The 15,034-nt window shown below is 36.8% G+C and overlaps 1 protein-coding gene across 1 annotated transcript in view; it reads left to right on the forward strand.

Annotated features, from left to right (window-relative positions):
• The first annotated feature begins 3,031 nt into the window (after positions 1-3,031).
• The window catches only part of LOC124717352 (E3 ubiquitin-protein ligase UHRF1-like), a 168,114-nt gene continuing 156,111 nt past the window's right edge, over positions 3,032-15,034 (forward strand). The window contains exons 1-2 of the mRNA XM_047244181.1: positions 3,032-3,211; positions 3,316-3,447. Coding sequence (XP_047100137.1) covers positions 3,065-3,211; positions 3,316-3,447 — 279 coding nt within the window. The 5' untranslated portion in view covers positions 3,032-3,064. The remainder of the gene's footprint in view (positions 3,212-3,315; positions 3,448-15,034) is intronic.

Raw genomic sequence — 15,034 nt, forward strand, 5'->3', positions numbered from 1 at the left:
GGGAGGACATAGAAGCGGGCTGCTATATTTGTTACTGGTAGGTTTGATCATCATGCGAGTGTTACAGAAATGCTTCAGGAACTCGGATGGGAGTCTCTAGAAGAAAGGAGGCGTTCTTTTCGTGAATCGCTACTGAGGAAATTTAGAGAACCAGCATTTGAGGGTGACTGCTGTACAATTTCACTGCTGCCAACTTATATTTCGTAGAAAGACCACAAAGATAAGATAAGAGAGATTAGGGCTCGTACAGAGTCATATAGGCAGTCATTTTTCCCTCGTTCTGTTTGGGAGGGGAACAGGGAGAGAAGATGCTAGTTGTGGTACGAGGTACCCTCCGCCACGCACTGTATGGTGGAGTGCGGAGTATGTATGTAGATGTAGATGTAGTTTCTGAACATCATCCACCGAAACACTTCTTCCTGGTGTTATAGCAAGGCACTTCTTCTTCCTGGACTGGGGTTTAGAGCACTGGCTGACTGAAGGTTTAGCACTGGTTTGTGAGGTTTCAGATCTCTTAAATTCCTCCCAATACTCTTTTAAGCTGTCAGACCAAGATTCAACATCTTCAGTTTCTTCATTTCCTTTTGGTACGTTTTTCAGAACCTAATCTTTAGTCAAAGGCATGACGCCTGTGGCCTCAAACCCTGCCATCAGGTTTTGCTTAGATGAACCATCTTTTTCTAATTGAGTCAAACACTTCTTCAGCAGATGAGGGAAACAATCTTTTGGAATGGGTCCTCTGTGCTTTGTCTTATATCCATCGAGAACCTTCCACCAAGACCTCTTAAGAGGCCTGAAATATATTACATCAAGAGGTTGACACAAATGGGTAGTGTTTGGGGGAAGAAGAACAAAACGAATGTTGTTCTCTTTGCACTCACTGATAACTGTCAAAGAAATGTGGCTGCTGAGATTATCTCCAGTGAGTACTTTAGGAGAGTCTTTATCAAACTTCTTGAGGCATGGCAAGGCAACACTTTGAAACCAGTCCTCAAAAACAATTCAATTGAACCACCCATTTTTAAATCCGCTGTATCAAGAGCCAGTAGGGCCCCCTTCAGTCCATGAGTCATACATGTGTTCAGCTTTGTAACAAACATTGATTGCTAGAAGAACTCCTGAGGCTGAAGCACTAAACATTACAGACACACTAGACTTTGAGTGATCAATTATTCGGTCTGAATGCTTATATCCCCTGTGAGTAGCAACTATTTTTCTTTGTGGGTCATTAGTCATGTTGCTCTCACCATAATTTACAATTGCATCTTGAGCCACCCCATCCAGTGATTTTCTCAGTCCCTCAAAATACTCTACAATCATTTCTGCAGTGAGAGCTGCTCTTGCTTCAGTTATATTCTGGCACAAGCGCTATGACAGTACTGATCGATGTCTATCAAGGAACTCTCTGACCTAATCAACGCCAGGCATATTTTTTGTTAAAGCGATTCTCTACAATGTCTCTTCCATCTAAAAACCCTTTCACAATGAGACGAACGTCTAAATGAATCAACAGAAACCTCAATTCACTTGCCAGACTCTCTGCAAGACCTTTTTCATCCTCAGGTGTCAATATTGTTGGTTGGCCAACATTTTATTGTATGTTTTCCACATAACTTTTTGCTAAGAGTTCCTGCAGAGATTCTGTACTGCTTTATTCAGTGAAATAACACCACTCTGTATTTCCTTCAAAGCCTCCTGTAAGGTTTCTTCTGAATAATTTCTGTATTTTCGAGAACCAGGGGTAGTTTTATACACTCTTGACATCTTGGACTGAAATAAACCAAAATAAAAATATAAAATCACCATATTCTGTCTATCTAGCTATGAAATTACAGGGTGAAATGGTATTTACATTTCAGCTTGGGGGAGCTTGAAATGTATAGGGGTACTTGAAACACCCATTCAAGTTACCCCACTCCTGTCATTAAAAATTAAAATGAAATATATATCAAAAAGATGGAGAGCTATTGAAAGATTGATACTGTAGCCGTTTTGACAATAAGTGAGGTTAGACAGCTTCAGAGTTTCAATAATCTTACTTCTCTGTATTTCGTTTTACAGCAGAAGTTTACAGAGGTCTATTTTTAGGTTAAGAAATGTCCCTGTGATTAAAATTTCTTAAAAAGTGCTTAATGTAGTAGTTTATGACAAATTTATTCCAGAAATCACATACAAAACTTCCTTCATTTGTCTGAACACACATCAAATGAAATACACTACAAATCAGCGTTGCCAAGAATGTAGAAGCGAGATATGACACAAGTATTTCAAGTAACCCCACTATTTCAAGTGACCCTATTTGACAATATATGATTCAAGCTTTTGGGGAGGGCGTTTGGATTTTAACTTGTGGGAGTAGCTATGTAGCAGGTAGGTGAGAATTTTTAGCTTTGGGCATTATTTATGAAGGTGATGTTGCTTCAGGAGAAAATAAGTATGCACCTTTGGCATTTGCAATTAGTCCCTGCGTCTACCCGCTTATATGCGGGCAGCCGTAATACACTTCTTGATTCCTACCATACAAGAAACCGCGAAGGATAGAAAACTGTGAAGAAATAAATATATGCTTCACATCCGTTTGAATCATTATTTCAACAACGTTTTAGTTATCGCAATATTTTCACAGAATACCACAACATAGCATCGGAAATACTAGTTCCTAAAACAAAAATTTATGTTAACTAAAGCATTAATAATAGCGCTGTTGACACAAATGATCACCATTTTAAAGAGTAAAGACGAAGTGTTGTTCGGCTTGGCTACTTTACTTTACAAACAATGCGATATACAAAATTATTGGTTATGAAATCAAGTACGTTTCTCTTTCTCAAGAAAAAACTCTGAAATATAATCTAATAACTGTCATGCTCTACTCATAATCCGGTACCAACTATATGCGCCTCTTGCGTGTGCAATGAAAATAAATAAATATGAGGGCAGGTTTCTTAAATCCATAAACTTACAGAAACGTTGGCAGTACTGTTGTAGTCACCATGTAGTTTCTACTTTTTTTTGTGCTACTTGAGAACAATTGACGTCTAGCTTGTAAACATAATTTTATACGATGTTTGTGAAAGTTAGAGGACCTGGTAAACGAGTCGAAACTGTAACAACCACTTTGTCGATGCAGATAAAAGAATTGAAAGAAAAACTTGCCAATATTTTCTCTGTGGATCCAGAAGATCAACGTCTGACACATAGACGGAAACAGGTACAATGTAATTTTTTTGTGTGTGTGTGCGTATATACGTGTTCTCGTTTGACAGGTGTGTGGTTTTTTTTCTAGTTAAAATAACATACCATTGTCCATTCCAGTTAGAAGACCAATATCAATTATTCGATTATGGTGTGAAAATTGGTGACCTGGTGTTGTTAACTGTAAACCGAATAGTAATTCAGAAAGAAGCTGTGACAGAAACCAAAGAACCTCTCAGTATAGAGAAACGTGTAAGTATAGCTTTTAACAGAACGTTGCTTTCGCTTTATTTCATTTGGCAGCGGCAGTTGCGAAAAGTTGCGAAACAGCAAGAGAAATCATAAACGTTAAAATAAGCCTTCACAGGAAGTAAACCCCCCCCCCCCCCCCCCCCCCCCCCCCCGCCAATAGCAATAGTTATTTTTCGCTGCCATTACCCTGTATTTTGTGCAATGTATATTCAAACAACTGCAGAAAGATATAAATGTTATTGTATGGAACAGTGATATGGGATAAGTTCGGTTGACTGTTCTTGTATTATTAACTATTTGAAAAAAAGCATGGACATTTGCTGCTGAGCACCGAAATGTTGAAGATGTTTGGTTGGATTTCATTTTTGTATCTAATTTATTGATGGGCTATAAGCACTGTTGTAGCCTACCTATGGTTTCAAAGTGTTTAGTTCTTTGTATTTTGTAGTTGGTTCAGCTAGAATTTTATATATAATAGACTTTGCTCAGACTTCACTGTTTTTCAATGGCATCAATGGTGATAATTTGTGGGAACATGAAAATAAGGAATTATTCAAACGTTATTGACTGTAATGCTCAATGTACCTTGGAGTGAGTGAATGTTGTTATGTTTCATAGGTTTTTACATTTATCAGGACCTGTTTTTAAGCACATGTTATAATTGTAAAATAATATAACAACAGTTGTGTTCATACGCTAGGCATACAGACAAAGGAAAGCATATAGTGACTTTCTGGTAAGCAAAATTCTTTTATTTAATTATGTACACACACATTATTGTATAGCACAAAGCTGGCCAGAAGAAATTACATTCACATTGAGAAGTTATGTATAGCACTGACATGTACTAACTACCACCTGTCAGTTTATGCTGGAAATAATTCTTTTTGAATATTTCGCAGAAACGATTCTGTCAGTATGTATGTCTATTCCCAGATGACACAGCATGTTTTGTGCAAATGAAATAAATCTCTGTTGCTTACACGCCATGTTTTATGCAAAAGAACTACATTTTTGTTGCTTATAAATCCTCTCCAATAGCGACTGTATGAGAGTAGTTAGTTGCTAGGTGGTTTCTATAGCTTAGCGATGGATATGCAGACAGACCACACAGACAACCTCTGGATTGACTTGAGACGATGTAAGAATTTTACCTCAAGAGACAGAATTATTGCTATACTTGCCTGTATCTGCATTGCACAACATGAGATATTCTTCAATTACGATTGTGTTCTCTTAATTTCCCACATTGGAGATGAAAGTATTGTGGCTAGATATGGAAGTGTTTAGCTGAAATGCACTTGGAGTGCCAGCAACTCTTGTGTAACATGTTGAATCGGGTGATAGTATAGGTAACCGACTAGAACCACTGGTGCTAGTGATTTCTTTCAACAGATGATACAAATTGATTACATTTGTTTTTAATATGAGGAGCAGCAGAGTAACTTTTACTGACCTGGCTGTTATGAATTTTGAGGTTGGTTACCGATTTTCATATTTATTTGATGAAGGCGAAAGCAGGATGTGCTGAGAGACTGATCTGTATTGACGCTCAAGGCCTAGGTGAGGCTGGAATGTGAAAATTTGCATTAGAGTTGGTGAAGGCAATGAATCTGAACATGACAATAAGAGTGCCTGAATAGATTGCTGTGTAGAGTAGTCTGTGATATATGTTTGACTTCGAAATTACCTACTTGAATGCCTTATTTCCGATTTTGTTGAAAATTATGACTCTGTGATTAAATTCTAATGGGTCATTCCACATCAAATCACCCAATAAAAAATAAATTTTACACCCACCTCCTTAGATTTTCATGAAATTTGGATCAAATGGTTCTAATACCATCCTGACAACACCTGCAAAATTTTTTTGCTGTATCTCCTATAGTTTTTTTATAAATTTTTTAAGTTTTTATGTTTTGCGTTTTCCGAACCTTTCGAAATGGTAAATTTAATTTGTATTCAAAACTTTAAAATTGCTTATCTTAAAAACTCTTCTAGATAACATCATGAATTGTTGCAGCAAGTTCATTTATTATACATATTTGAAGATAAAAATGATACTATTAAAATATATTAATATTTTCTATGAAACCCAACTGATTGCTTGAAACATTGAATTTTTTGAGTAATTTTGTCTTTTTAATAAACATTAATGCTGATTCAACTTGTTTTTCCACTTCATGCAAGAGCTTTCAGTTCTTTTGATACAGTCTTTATTGAAGTAATACATTCTTCCAGTGCCACTTGATTGAGGTGCGTCTACTACACAGACTATGTGCTCCAAAGGCACTATGCAAGAATCTTCTCTTTCAGGCCAATAAAATGATGCAGCTGGTCCTGAAGGATGTAGAAATAGAATTTCTGCATCTTCATCATCATTGAATATTGTTTTTACCAGTCCAAAGTACCAGTTACCATCATAATTTACAGCCACATAGCTATTTATGGATGGTTCAACACGAACCCAGTCAGAAGATGAATGGAAAGAAAAGAGTAAGGAGGGTTTTACACTATCTGTAGTCCTTCTAATTTCAAGGTTGTTTGTTGGAAGTGGTTTGAAGTTATGAAAACTTGTTGTTCCAGGAATGGTTCGGGATGCTGAAAAACGGTTTTCTATTTTTAACCGTAGCAAATCAGCTTCTTTTTTGTCAATAAAGTGAAAATGAACACACATCGATTACTGTCATTATTTGTTCTTTGTCTGAAAGCTGTAGACTAGCTTTCCTTAAAATTCTTTTAATAGTTCCTCCTAGGCCATCACAAATTGACTTCCCATGACTTGTTGCAAAAAAAGAGTGTTGGGCCTTCAAATTAAAGTCTCTCAAGTGTTCAGTCAAATTTTTAAAACTGTTTCTATTTTTGTACTGCCCAGCACAACCATCTGTAAGGTAGTGAACTGAGTCAATGTCAGTATGATGTGATGACAGCCACTTTGTAATTTATTTTTGTACAAAGTTAACAAAACCAGTATCACGTTCTTGGTCATCACTAATAAAACATTGGTTGGAAACAAAAACATTGTTTTCCTCATTTCTTAGAAAAACTCCAACTGGGTGTAGAGTACAACCACCTCTATTCCAGTGGTAACTTTGGATCTCATTTTGTATAACAAACGAATAATTTTCACTGAAACCCATCACAATAATTGCTGTTTTGGGTGGTGGGTCTTCTTTCAATCTTTTAAAGGCTGCTGATTGGGATTTTGCTATAAATGAGTGCGGGGTGAGCTTTTCCAATGACCTAACCAATAAAGAAATGTAGTCTTCAACACCGATAGACTGTTTGATCATTTCTGCCCGTCTGTGTTAACCCACTGACTGATTACAATTTCTTCTTCTAAATCATAATCTTCACTTAGTTTATATATAAAAACAAAGATGAGGTGACTTACCGAACAAAAGCGCTGGCAGGTCGATAGACACACAAACAAACACAAACATACACACAAAATTCAAGCTTTCGCAACAAACTGTTGCCTCATCAGGAAAGAGGGAAGGAGAGGGGAAGACGAAAGGAAGTGGGTTTTAAGGGAGAGGGTAAGGAGTCATTCCAATCCCGGGAGCGGAAAGACTTACCTTAGGGGGAAAAAAGGACAGGTATACACTCGCACACACGCACATATCCATCCACACATACACTCAGTTTTTCAGATAAGTACTCAGTTAGTGTAGTATTTGCAGTACAGCTGTCGCAATGACGTAGCATGCAGTTTTGGTTTTCCATGTTGCACACAAGCATCTTAATTAGGTCTTTATAAGATTCTTCAATTTTCGCAGCATCCAGTAATAGTTTAACATTCTGGTGGATACTGCATACACATACAGTGTGTGTGCCTGCAGCACCAGCAAGGATACACCATTTAGGTCTCAAGAAACAACATTTTGAAAATCCTACTTCTACCTCGGGATTCTCCCATTAGAAAGAATAATATAGTTCTCTCAAGTTACACAAAATGAGTCTTTTTTTGCATGTACACATTTTTTGAACACTTACTTTGTCTTTTGTTCCAGGTGGCACTCTGGAACTTCCATCCTTTTCATAAAAATCTGTTACAAGTCTTACTGTATTTTCAGAAAGAGTTTTACCTTTTTTTGGACCAGGAGTTTCCAAAATACCCTTTTCAAATTTTAGCTTTCTAGCTTGTCGCACCATGTACTCACTCACATTAAATTCTTTCATCACTTTATTTTGACTCCAAGAATCTGGAGCCAAGGTCAGAATCTGGATTTTTCTAGACCTCCCAACAGATGAAATCTTCTCTTTCATAAGATAAATCATTACATCAAAATCCTTTGCTTTCTCAACCACACTTGTATCTTCTTCGTCATCATCAGAACTTGGTGCATCATATTTTAATGCTTTTGAAACCGCCTTTTTTGCAGTCTTTTCAATACTGCTAACCTTCCTTTTAAAATAAGACCCTTTACTTTGTTCTGACAAGCCATGAAGCTCTATCGGTGTTAAACCTAAATTATCAAGAGCAATGTTTGTTTGTACGAGGGATTCATTTCTGGATTCCTGTGATTCTAATTCAACCATGACTTCATCATCTGTTTCACTTTCATTGATTTCAACTCTTTATTTTTCCTCACAAAAGTTACGGCATGTTGAGCAAAACTTTTGTCCAGGTTTTATGTTAATATTTTTTGTCAGTAATTGTTTAGAAAGATCCAAGCCTACACTTCTCAATGATTTCTTCTCAATGGTTTTTTGAAGGACTTTTTGTGTTTTTTAGTGGGTCTACACATGTTGTTTGATACTTTTCAAAAACGTTTAAAAAGTAGTAGCTGTGGTATGAACATATATTCTTAAATTCACACAGATTAACTCCAGATCGTAAGTGGATCAAATCTTTTTCTTTCTCGCTCAATTCAGATACCGGCTGTAACTTTTTTGAGGGTGTGTAGGTTGTTTGGAAACAGTCAGATTTTTTAAATAACCCTATGCTACAAGTTTGAATATCTGACATACTGATTTCACTTTTGGTCTGATTACTGTTCTGGTTACTTTTATAGGATATTGGAAAAGAATCTCTGTAAACTAAGTAACAGTACTTACTGAAAGTTTGAATAAACTTAATAAAATACTATCCAAGCACTATTTTACACTGTAATAATTTTTTATTTCAAAACACAGGAGTAACAAAACAAAATCCAAGTGTACATTGTTACTCGAAGAAGACAAAAACTTATTTTCGGTGTCTAAGTCACTTGGTACTTTTTATTTTTAAAATATAATTAATATTATTTTAAAAATTAGATAACTATTAAACAGGCTAAAAAGCCAACATAATTTTTCTTTTATCTAATAGCCTATACAATTAAGAGTATTTTAAAACAAATTTGAGCTTTCTATGAGGTCTGAGACTCTAGATATTGCAGTTCTTGTAAAACTAAACATCCGTTAGCTAAAAAAAAAACTTGTAAATTTTTATTCATTTGGAAGGTTTAAATATGTCTTTATGGTAATTTTTTTAACATTTAGATATAATACACAAACTTATTCCAAAATTTCATACTGATATCTTGAGTATTCTTTAATATACAAATTTTTTTAGTTGTGAGGACGCGTTTAAGTTATGATTTCCAACTGCTGAAACTACGCCAAATCTAAAAACTTTAAAAATTTATAAAAAAAAACTATCAGAGAAAGAGCAAAAGTGCTTTCAGGATGATAAAAGAAGTAATTGTACCAAGTTTCATCAAAATCTGACATGGTTGGTGTCAAGGCCTGGGTGACTTGACATGGAATGACCCTAACATGAAAGAACAAAATATATCTACACTTACATGACTGTTCTGTATGTCACCTGAAGTTTTTAGCAGAGGGTTCAGTAAGTCACCTTCTTGATATTCCTATACCACCCAACTCTTAGTCGGCAGGAAAAATGAATGCTTAAGTATTTCTGTCCTACTCCTGATTTTTCTTATCTTATTATGATTATCATTTCTTCCTGTGTAGCTGGGAATCAGAAAAATATCTTTGCATTTGCAGGTGATTGAAATTTCATGAAAAGACCTTGCTGCAACAAAAAACACCTTTTTATTAGCGATAACCACCCCAGCTCACTTATTGTATCTATGACCCTCTCTCATACTTCATAATAATACAAAAGGAGCAGCCCTTCTTTGAATTTTTACAATGCCCTCCAGCTAACTTGATTTAAGGACTGCAGAAACTTACAAACAAACGTTTTGATTCTCTACTGACTGCCTTGTTCAGTTCCCATTGTTCATCACACAAATTGTTATCAACATTGACATGAAACACAACAGCTGCCAACCCCGTAAATGCTCTTTCACCAATTGTGTCGCAAACGGTGGCAACTTCTGTAAGGCATAATGCAACCTTTCGAAACTCAGAGGCTACAACTTTTGCTTACCCGTGTGGTAGTTTTCTGGTGGGTAGATACTGCCTTCAACAAGCAATGTGACAATATTGATGAACAATGACAATATTTCTTTCCTGCCCATAATAGTTTTTGAAATGTAGGTTGCAGTGACAGACTGATCTGTAGACTAGCCCGAGGACTAAGTTAGGTTGGAAGGGGACAGTTTGATTGTGAGTAGGTGAAACCAACAAATGTGAGTATGAAATTTCAGATGTGACAACTTACTGAAGTGTAGCATTGTCAGAGGTCTAGGTTAGATTGAAAGGTGACAGTTTGGTTGTGAGTTGGCATACCGATATCGGATTCTGCTGTTAATTCTTCATTTCAGTTCTGCAGATCAGAAAAAATTCCTTCAAAATCTCTATCGATGGGAATGGACTACATTTTGTTGTGAGATATATCATAGCTCTATATATTGTAGGAAGACCTTAGTTTTACACTCTTAGTTGTGTGTCAAATGGTTGGTGACCAGTTTTAGTTAAATGTAATAATCACCTTTAGATTGAGTGTCCGCCATTGTTGATTGTTGGGAATCTTGTTGTACCTGTTGGACCTGCAATATGAATTGATTGTAATAATGTAAAATGTATTTACCAAGGGTGTGATGTATTAGACTTATTTCTTGCATAATTTTGGGCTGATTATTTTTACCAGAAGATGTTGACCAGTTGCCAGTGATAAGTGCTCAAATCTGAAGATCAGTCTTTCGTTTATGGTATACAACTGTAAAAATAAGCATTTCTTATCATTTGTACAGAATGTTCAGTACCTGTACTGATATGACATGATTTTTTTGCAGTAATATGTTGTGTAAAATGCTTTACTCACATTTGAGCGTTTTTACTTTCCATTAGTGCCATCCAATAAATCGTTAGTTAAATGACTATAAGCACAATATGTGCATACGTAACTTAGAAATAGATAACCGTGATGTAACCAAGCAACTTAAGTGACTCAGTAAAGACAGATCTTCCGGTCCTGATTTTGTACCATTTGATTCCTTTCGGAGTATTCTTATGAAACAGTTCTATTTTTAGCAACCATGTGCGACCACTGGCTCAGTGAATGAGCTGTACCTAAAGACTGGGAAATTGCTCAGGTGACACCACTACACAAGAAAGGAAATAGGAATAAGCTGCTGAATTATTGACCCCACATCACTGACATTGATTTGTAGTAGGATTTTTGAACTTATACTGTATTCAAACATTAAAAAAAAAAAAAAATCTATTGACATAACCGGGATGGTTTCAGAAAATATCATTTTTGTGAAACTCGGCAGGCTCTTTATTCACACAGATTAATGAGGGCTGTCAACCGGGGATCTAAAGTTGATTCAATATTTCTATACTTGCAGAAGACTTTTCCTCAAAAGTGACTTCTAATTGTATTGCTTGCCTATGGGGTATCATCTCAGTTGTCGACTGTATTTGTCATTTCCTGTCATCTGGTGGGGTGGATGTGATGAATGCAGGCCACAACAATGTATTGACTGCCATATATGCATTACAGTTAATGTTTACTCACTCTGTGCAATGTTAGCCATGTTATGTATCTTACATACACCCTCATATCACGTAATACGATGATAAATGTTATTTCAATTATGATAATGTGTCATGAGGGTAGGTCGGGCATTTCGACATTTCATCTTGCGCTTGAGAAAGGCTATAAAGATGAAATCGTGATTGCATGAAAGAAATGAATTTGAATTTACAGTCAAATGTCGAAAATTTATTTCAAAATGGAAGGTCACAGTTCGTAGTAATCAACAGGAAGTCATAGAGTGAAAAAATGATGATATCTGGGGGTTCACAAGTAAGTGTTACAGGTGCTTTGCTGTTCTTAATCTATGTCAAAGACTTAGGGGACGATCTGAGCGGTCCTCTTACATTGTTTTCAGATGATGCTGTCAAGTACAATCTACTAAAGTCATAAGAAGATCAAAAGAAATTGCAAAATGATATAGACAAAATATCTTTGTGGTGTGAACATTGGCAGTTGACCTGGAAGTAATAAAAAGTGTCAGGTCCTACACGTGAGTACTAAACAGGACCCATTAAATTTCAGTTATATGAGAAATCACAAAAATTTAAAATTTGTTGATTGAATTAAATGTTTAGGGATTAAATTGATGAACAACTTAAATTAGCCAGAATGAGATTTTCACTCTGCAGCGGAGTGTGCGCTGATATGAAACTTCCTGGCAGATTAAAACTGTGTGCCGGACCGAGACTCGAACTCGGGACCTTTGCCTTTCGCGGGCAAGTGCTCTACCAACTGAGCTACCCAAGCACGACTCACGCCACGCCCCGCCCTCACAGGAGACGAGATACTGGCAGAAGTAAAGCTGTGAGGGCAGAGCATGAGTCATGCTTGGGTAGCTCAGTTGGTAGAGCACTTGGCCGCGAAAGGCAAATGTCCCGAGTTCGAGTCTCGGTCCGGCACACAGTTTTAATCTGCCAGGAAGTTTCAACTTAAATTAGAATAATCATGTAGATAATGTGGGGAAGGTGAACCACTGACTGTGTTTTATTGGTAGAATGCTTAGAAAATGCAACAGATCAACTAAAGAGAGTGCCTTCACTGTGCTTGTCCATCATCTTTTGGAATATTGCTATGCCGTATGGGATCCTTACCAGACAGGAATGACACAGGGGGAAGTTCAAAAAAGGGCACAATGTTTTGTATGTTGCGAGATGGGAGGGAGTGCGTCACAGATGTGATAAGCGAGTTGGTGTGGCACTCAGTACAACAATAGCATTTTTTGTTGTGGCAAGATTTTCAATCACAAGCATTATCCTCTGACTAGTATGTCAAAATATTTTATCGACTCCCACCTCCATAGGGCGAAATGACAGTTTAATAAGAAAAATCAGAGCTTGCACAGAAGAATTTGTGTGTTCATTTTTCCCACGTGCTGTTAGAAAATGGAGTGGTCCAAAAACAATCTGGAAGTGGTTCGATGAATCTGCCGCAAAGCTGTTAAGTGTGGATTGTGGAGTAGTTGTGTAGATATAGATGTAGACACAATAGTTAGCATTCTGTGTGGATGCAGATACTTGTGTATATATCAGCAGTAGTAATTACTTTGCAGATAAAATCCAACACAGATGTGGATATCCATAGATATGTTTGTGAATATCTGCAGTGATAATTACTATGTGGTTTTTGGAATGGACAGTTTGTTGGTAAACATAGATGTGGTGTTATATATGCAGTGTCTAAACATGGTGACATGCTCTTCTTCCTGCTTTTTCACACTTTTACACATGAAGATAAATCTTATTATCCGCTATAGTTTTGTTCCACAGAATATCCGCACATATCGAGTTCACGTCAATCAAGAGCAATTTTATATATAAAATATGCGCTTAGGTTCTTGTTTACTGACATATTAACTTGAAGATAGCACAGTTTCTAAGTATTTTTTGTCAAAAATAAACCTTGCTATCTTCCTGGAACATATTTTAAAGCAAAATATAGACACTTTAAAAAATTTATCACTGAAACAAACAATAATACACTGTTATCAGAACCCTTCATTACCCTAGGATTTTCACAGATCATAAAGGGTTTTAATTTGCAATACCCTGCAGCGTTTCCTTCAAAAAGATATGTGCATCTGTCCTTGGTAGTCTTAAACCAAAGTGCTGTGTTTTCTTCTATAGAGCAATAGAAATGAGCATGCGACTAGGCATTGGATTCCAAAATAAGCCTCTTCTTCAATTCCTTGGCTCCAACTTCATTTGCCACAGCTGCCTCTCTTGTCATTTTAATGTTGTAGAAGTCAGAACTATGCATCAATCAATCAGTCCAATCCAACCTGAGCTGGCCGAGAAAGGTGATGGATTGTCCTCTTTTTTTTCATCATATCTGCATACGAGCTCGTGGCTTTAGTTTGAATAGCAGCCCCAGAGAGAGGCATATGCTTTTGTTGTGGTGCTCAGTCCAATGGCTTACGTTTTTTCCATTCTACTCATCGCCTCCGAGTGAGATTTGCTATCTCTAGTCACACTTCATTTAGTTGAGATTGAGCATTTTTTCGAACTGATACCACATTATCATGACTAGTTGTTACAGTGGAGTCACTAAGTCCTAAAGCATGCTGGAATGTGAATATGCTCATATTTTTCATACTGGTCCAGAAGTTCTACCTTCGTTTCTAATGAATAGGACCTTCGTACATGCTTTTTTTTCTCTTGGCAAGCACACTTTCTTTCCTTTTATGTGACATTTTAAGTATAGGCCCTGTCAAGTGCAACTTCACAGCACTACTGACCTGAACTAGTAATTTACATTTCATCAAACACGACAGAAGATGTGCGTCGAGACGTGCTAATGCATTATTGCTTCCACATGTTGTCAGCGGATTGCAGCACTGGACTTCAATCTAAATTCACATATATGCGAAAATGCGGTTGACAAATCTACACAATGCAGTCTGCCTGTACCTCCTGTTTCTGTAGTACTAGTATCTCACATAATACTAGGTACAGAAAGCTGGCTGAAACCTGAAATTGATAACAGTAAGATTTTTGGGTAAAATTTAAGTGTACATCAAAGGGGTAGGCAAATGGGAAATGAGGTGGTGTTTTTGTCACAGTAGACAAACTCAAACCCACTGAGATAGAAATTGAAGCTGCATGTCAGACTGATTGGGCATAAAATAATAATTGGATCCTTCTGTCACCCATCAGGTTCATCTCCTGATGTAACTGAAATTTTTAGAGAAAACCTCAGTTCACTTGTATGTCAAGTTCCCCAATCATACTGTAATCATCGATGGAGACTTTCATAGTCCAACAATTAATTAGAAAAATTACAGTTGTGTTGGTGGTGGGCTTCCTGTGAAACTTTACTAAATGCCTTCTCTGAAAACGACCTGGAACAGATAGTTGGGAACCTCACTCATAGTGCAAATATATTGGGTCTAAAAGCAGCATCCCTTTGAGGATGTCCGAATCGAAACTAGCATCAGTGACCACGAAGCGGTTGTGGGAACAATTACACTAGACTCTCGCTAATCCGGCCATTTCTTGCACGTATGGGTGCCGGATTAGCGGAAGTGCCCTATTATTCACAGTGTCTTAAATTTATTGTAAAATAGGTGTAATACTGATCCAGAGACACGTTCATTTTCATAGAAAACAAAGTTTTTGAGTGTGTTCTTATATGGTAATACCCCTCACT

This window comes from Schistocerca piceifrons, chromosome 9 (assembly GCF_021461385.2).
Source record: "Schistocerca piceifrons isolate TAMUIC-IGC-003096 chromosome 9, iqSchPice1.1, whole genome shotgun sequence".
Lineage (NCBI taxonomy): Eukaryota > Metazoa > Arthropoda > Insecta > Orthoptera > Acrididae > Schistocerca > Schistocerca piceifrons.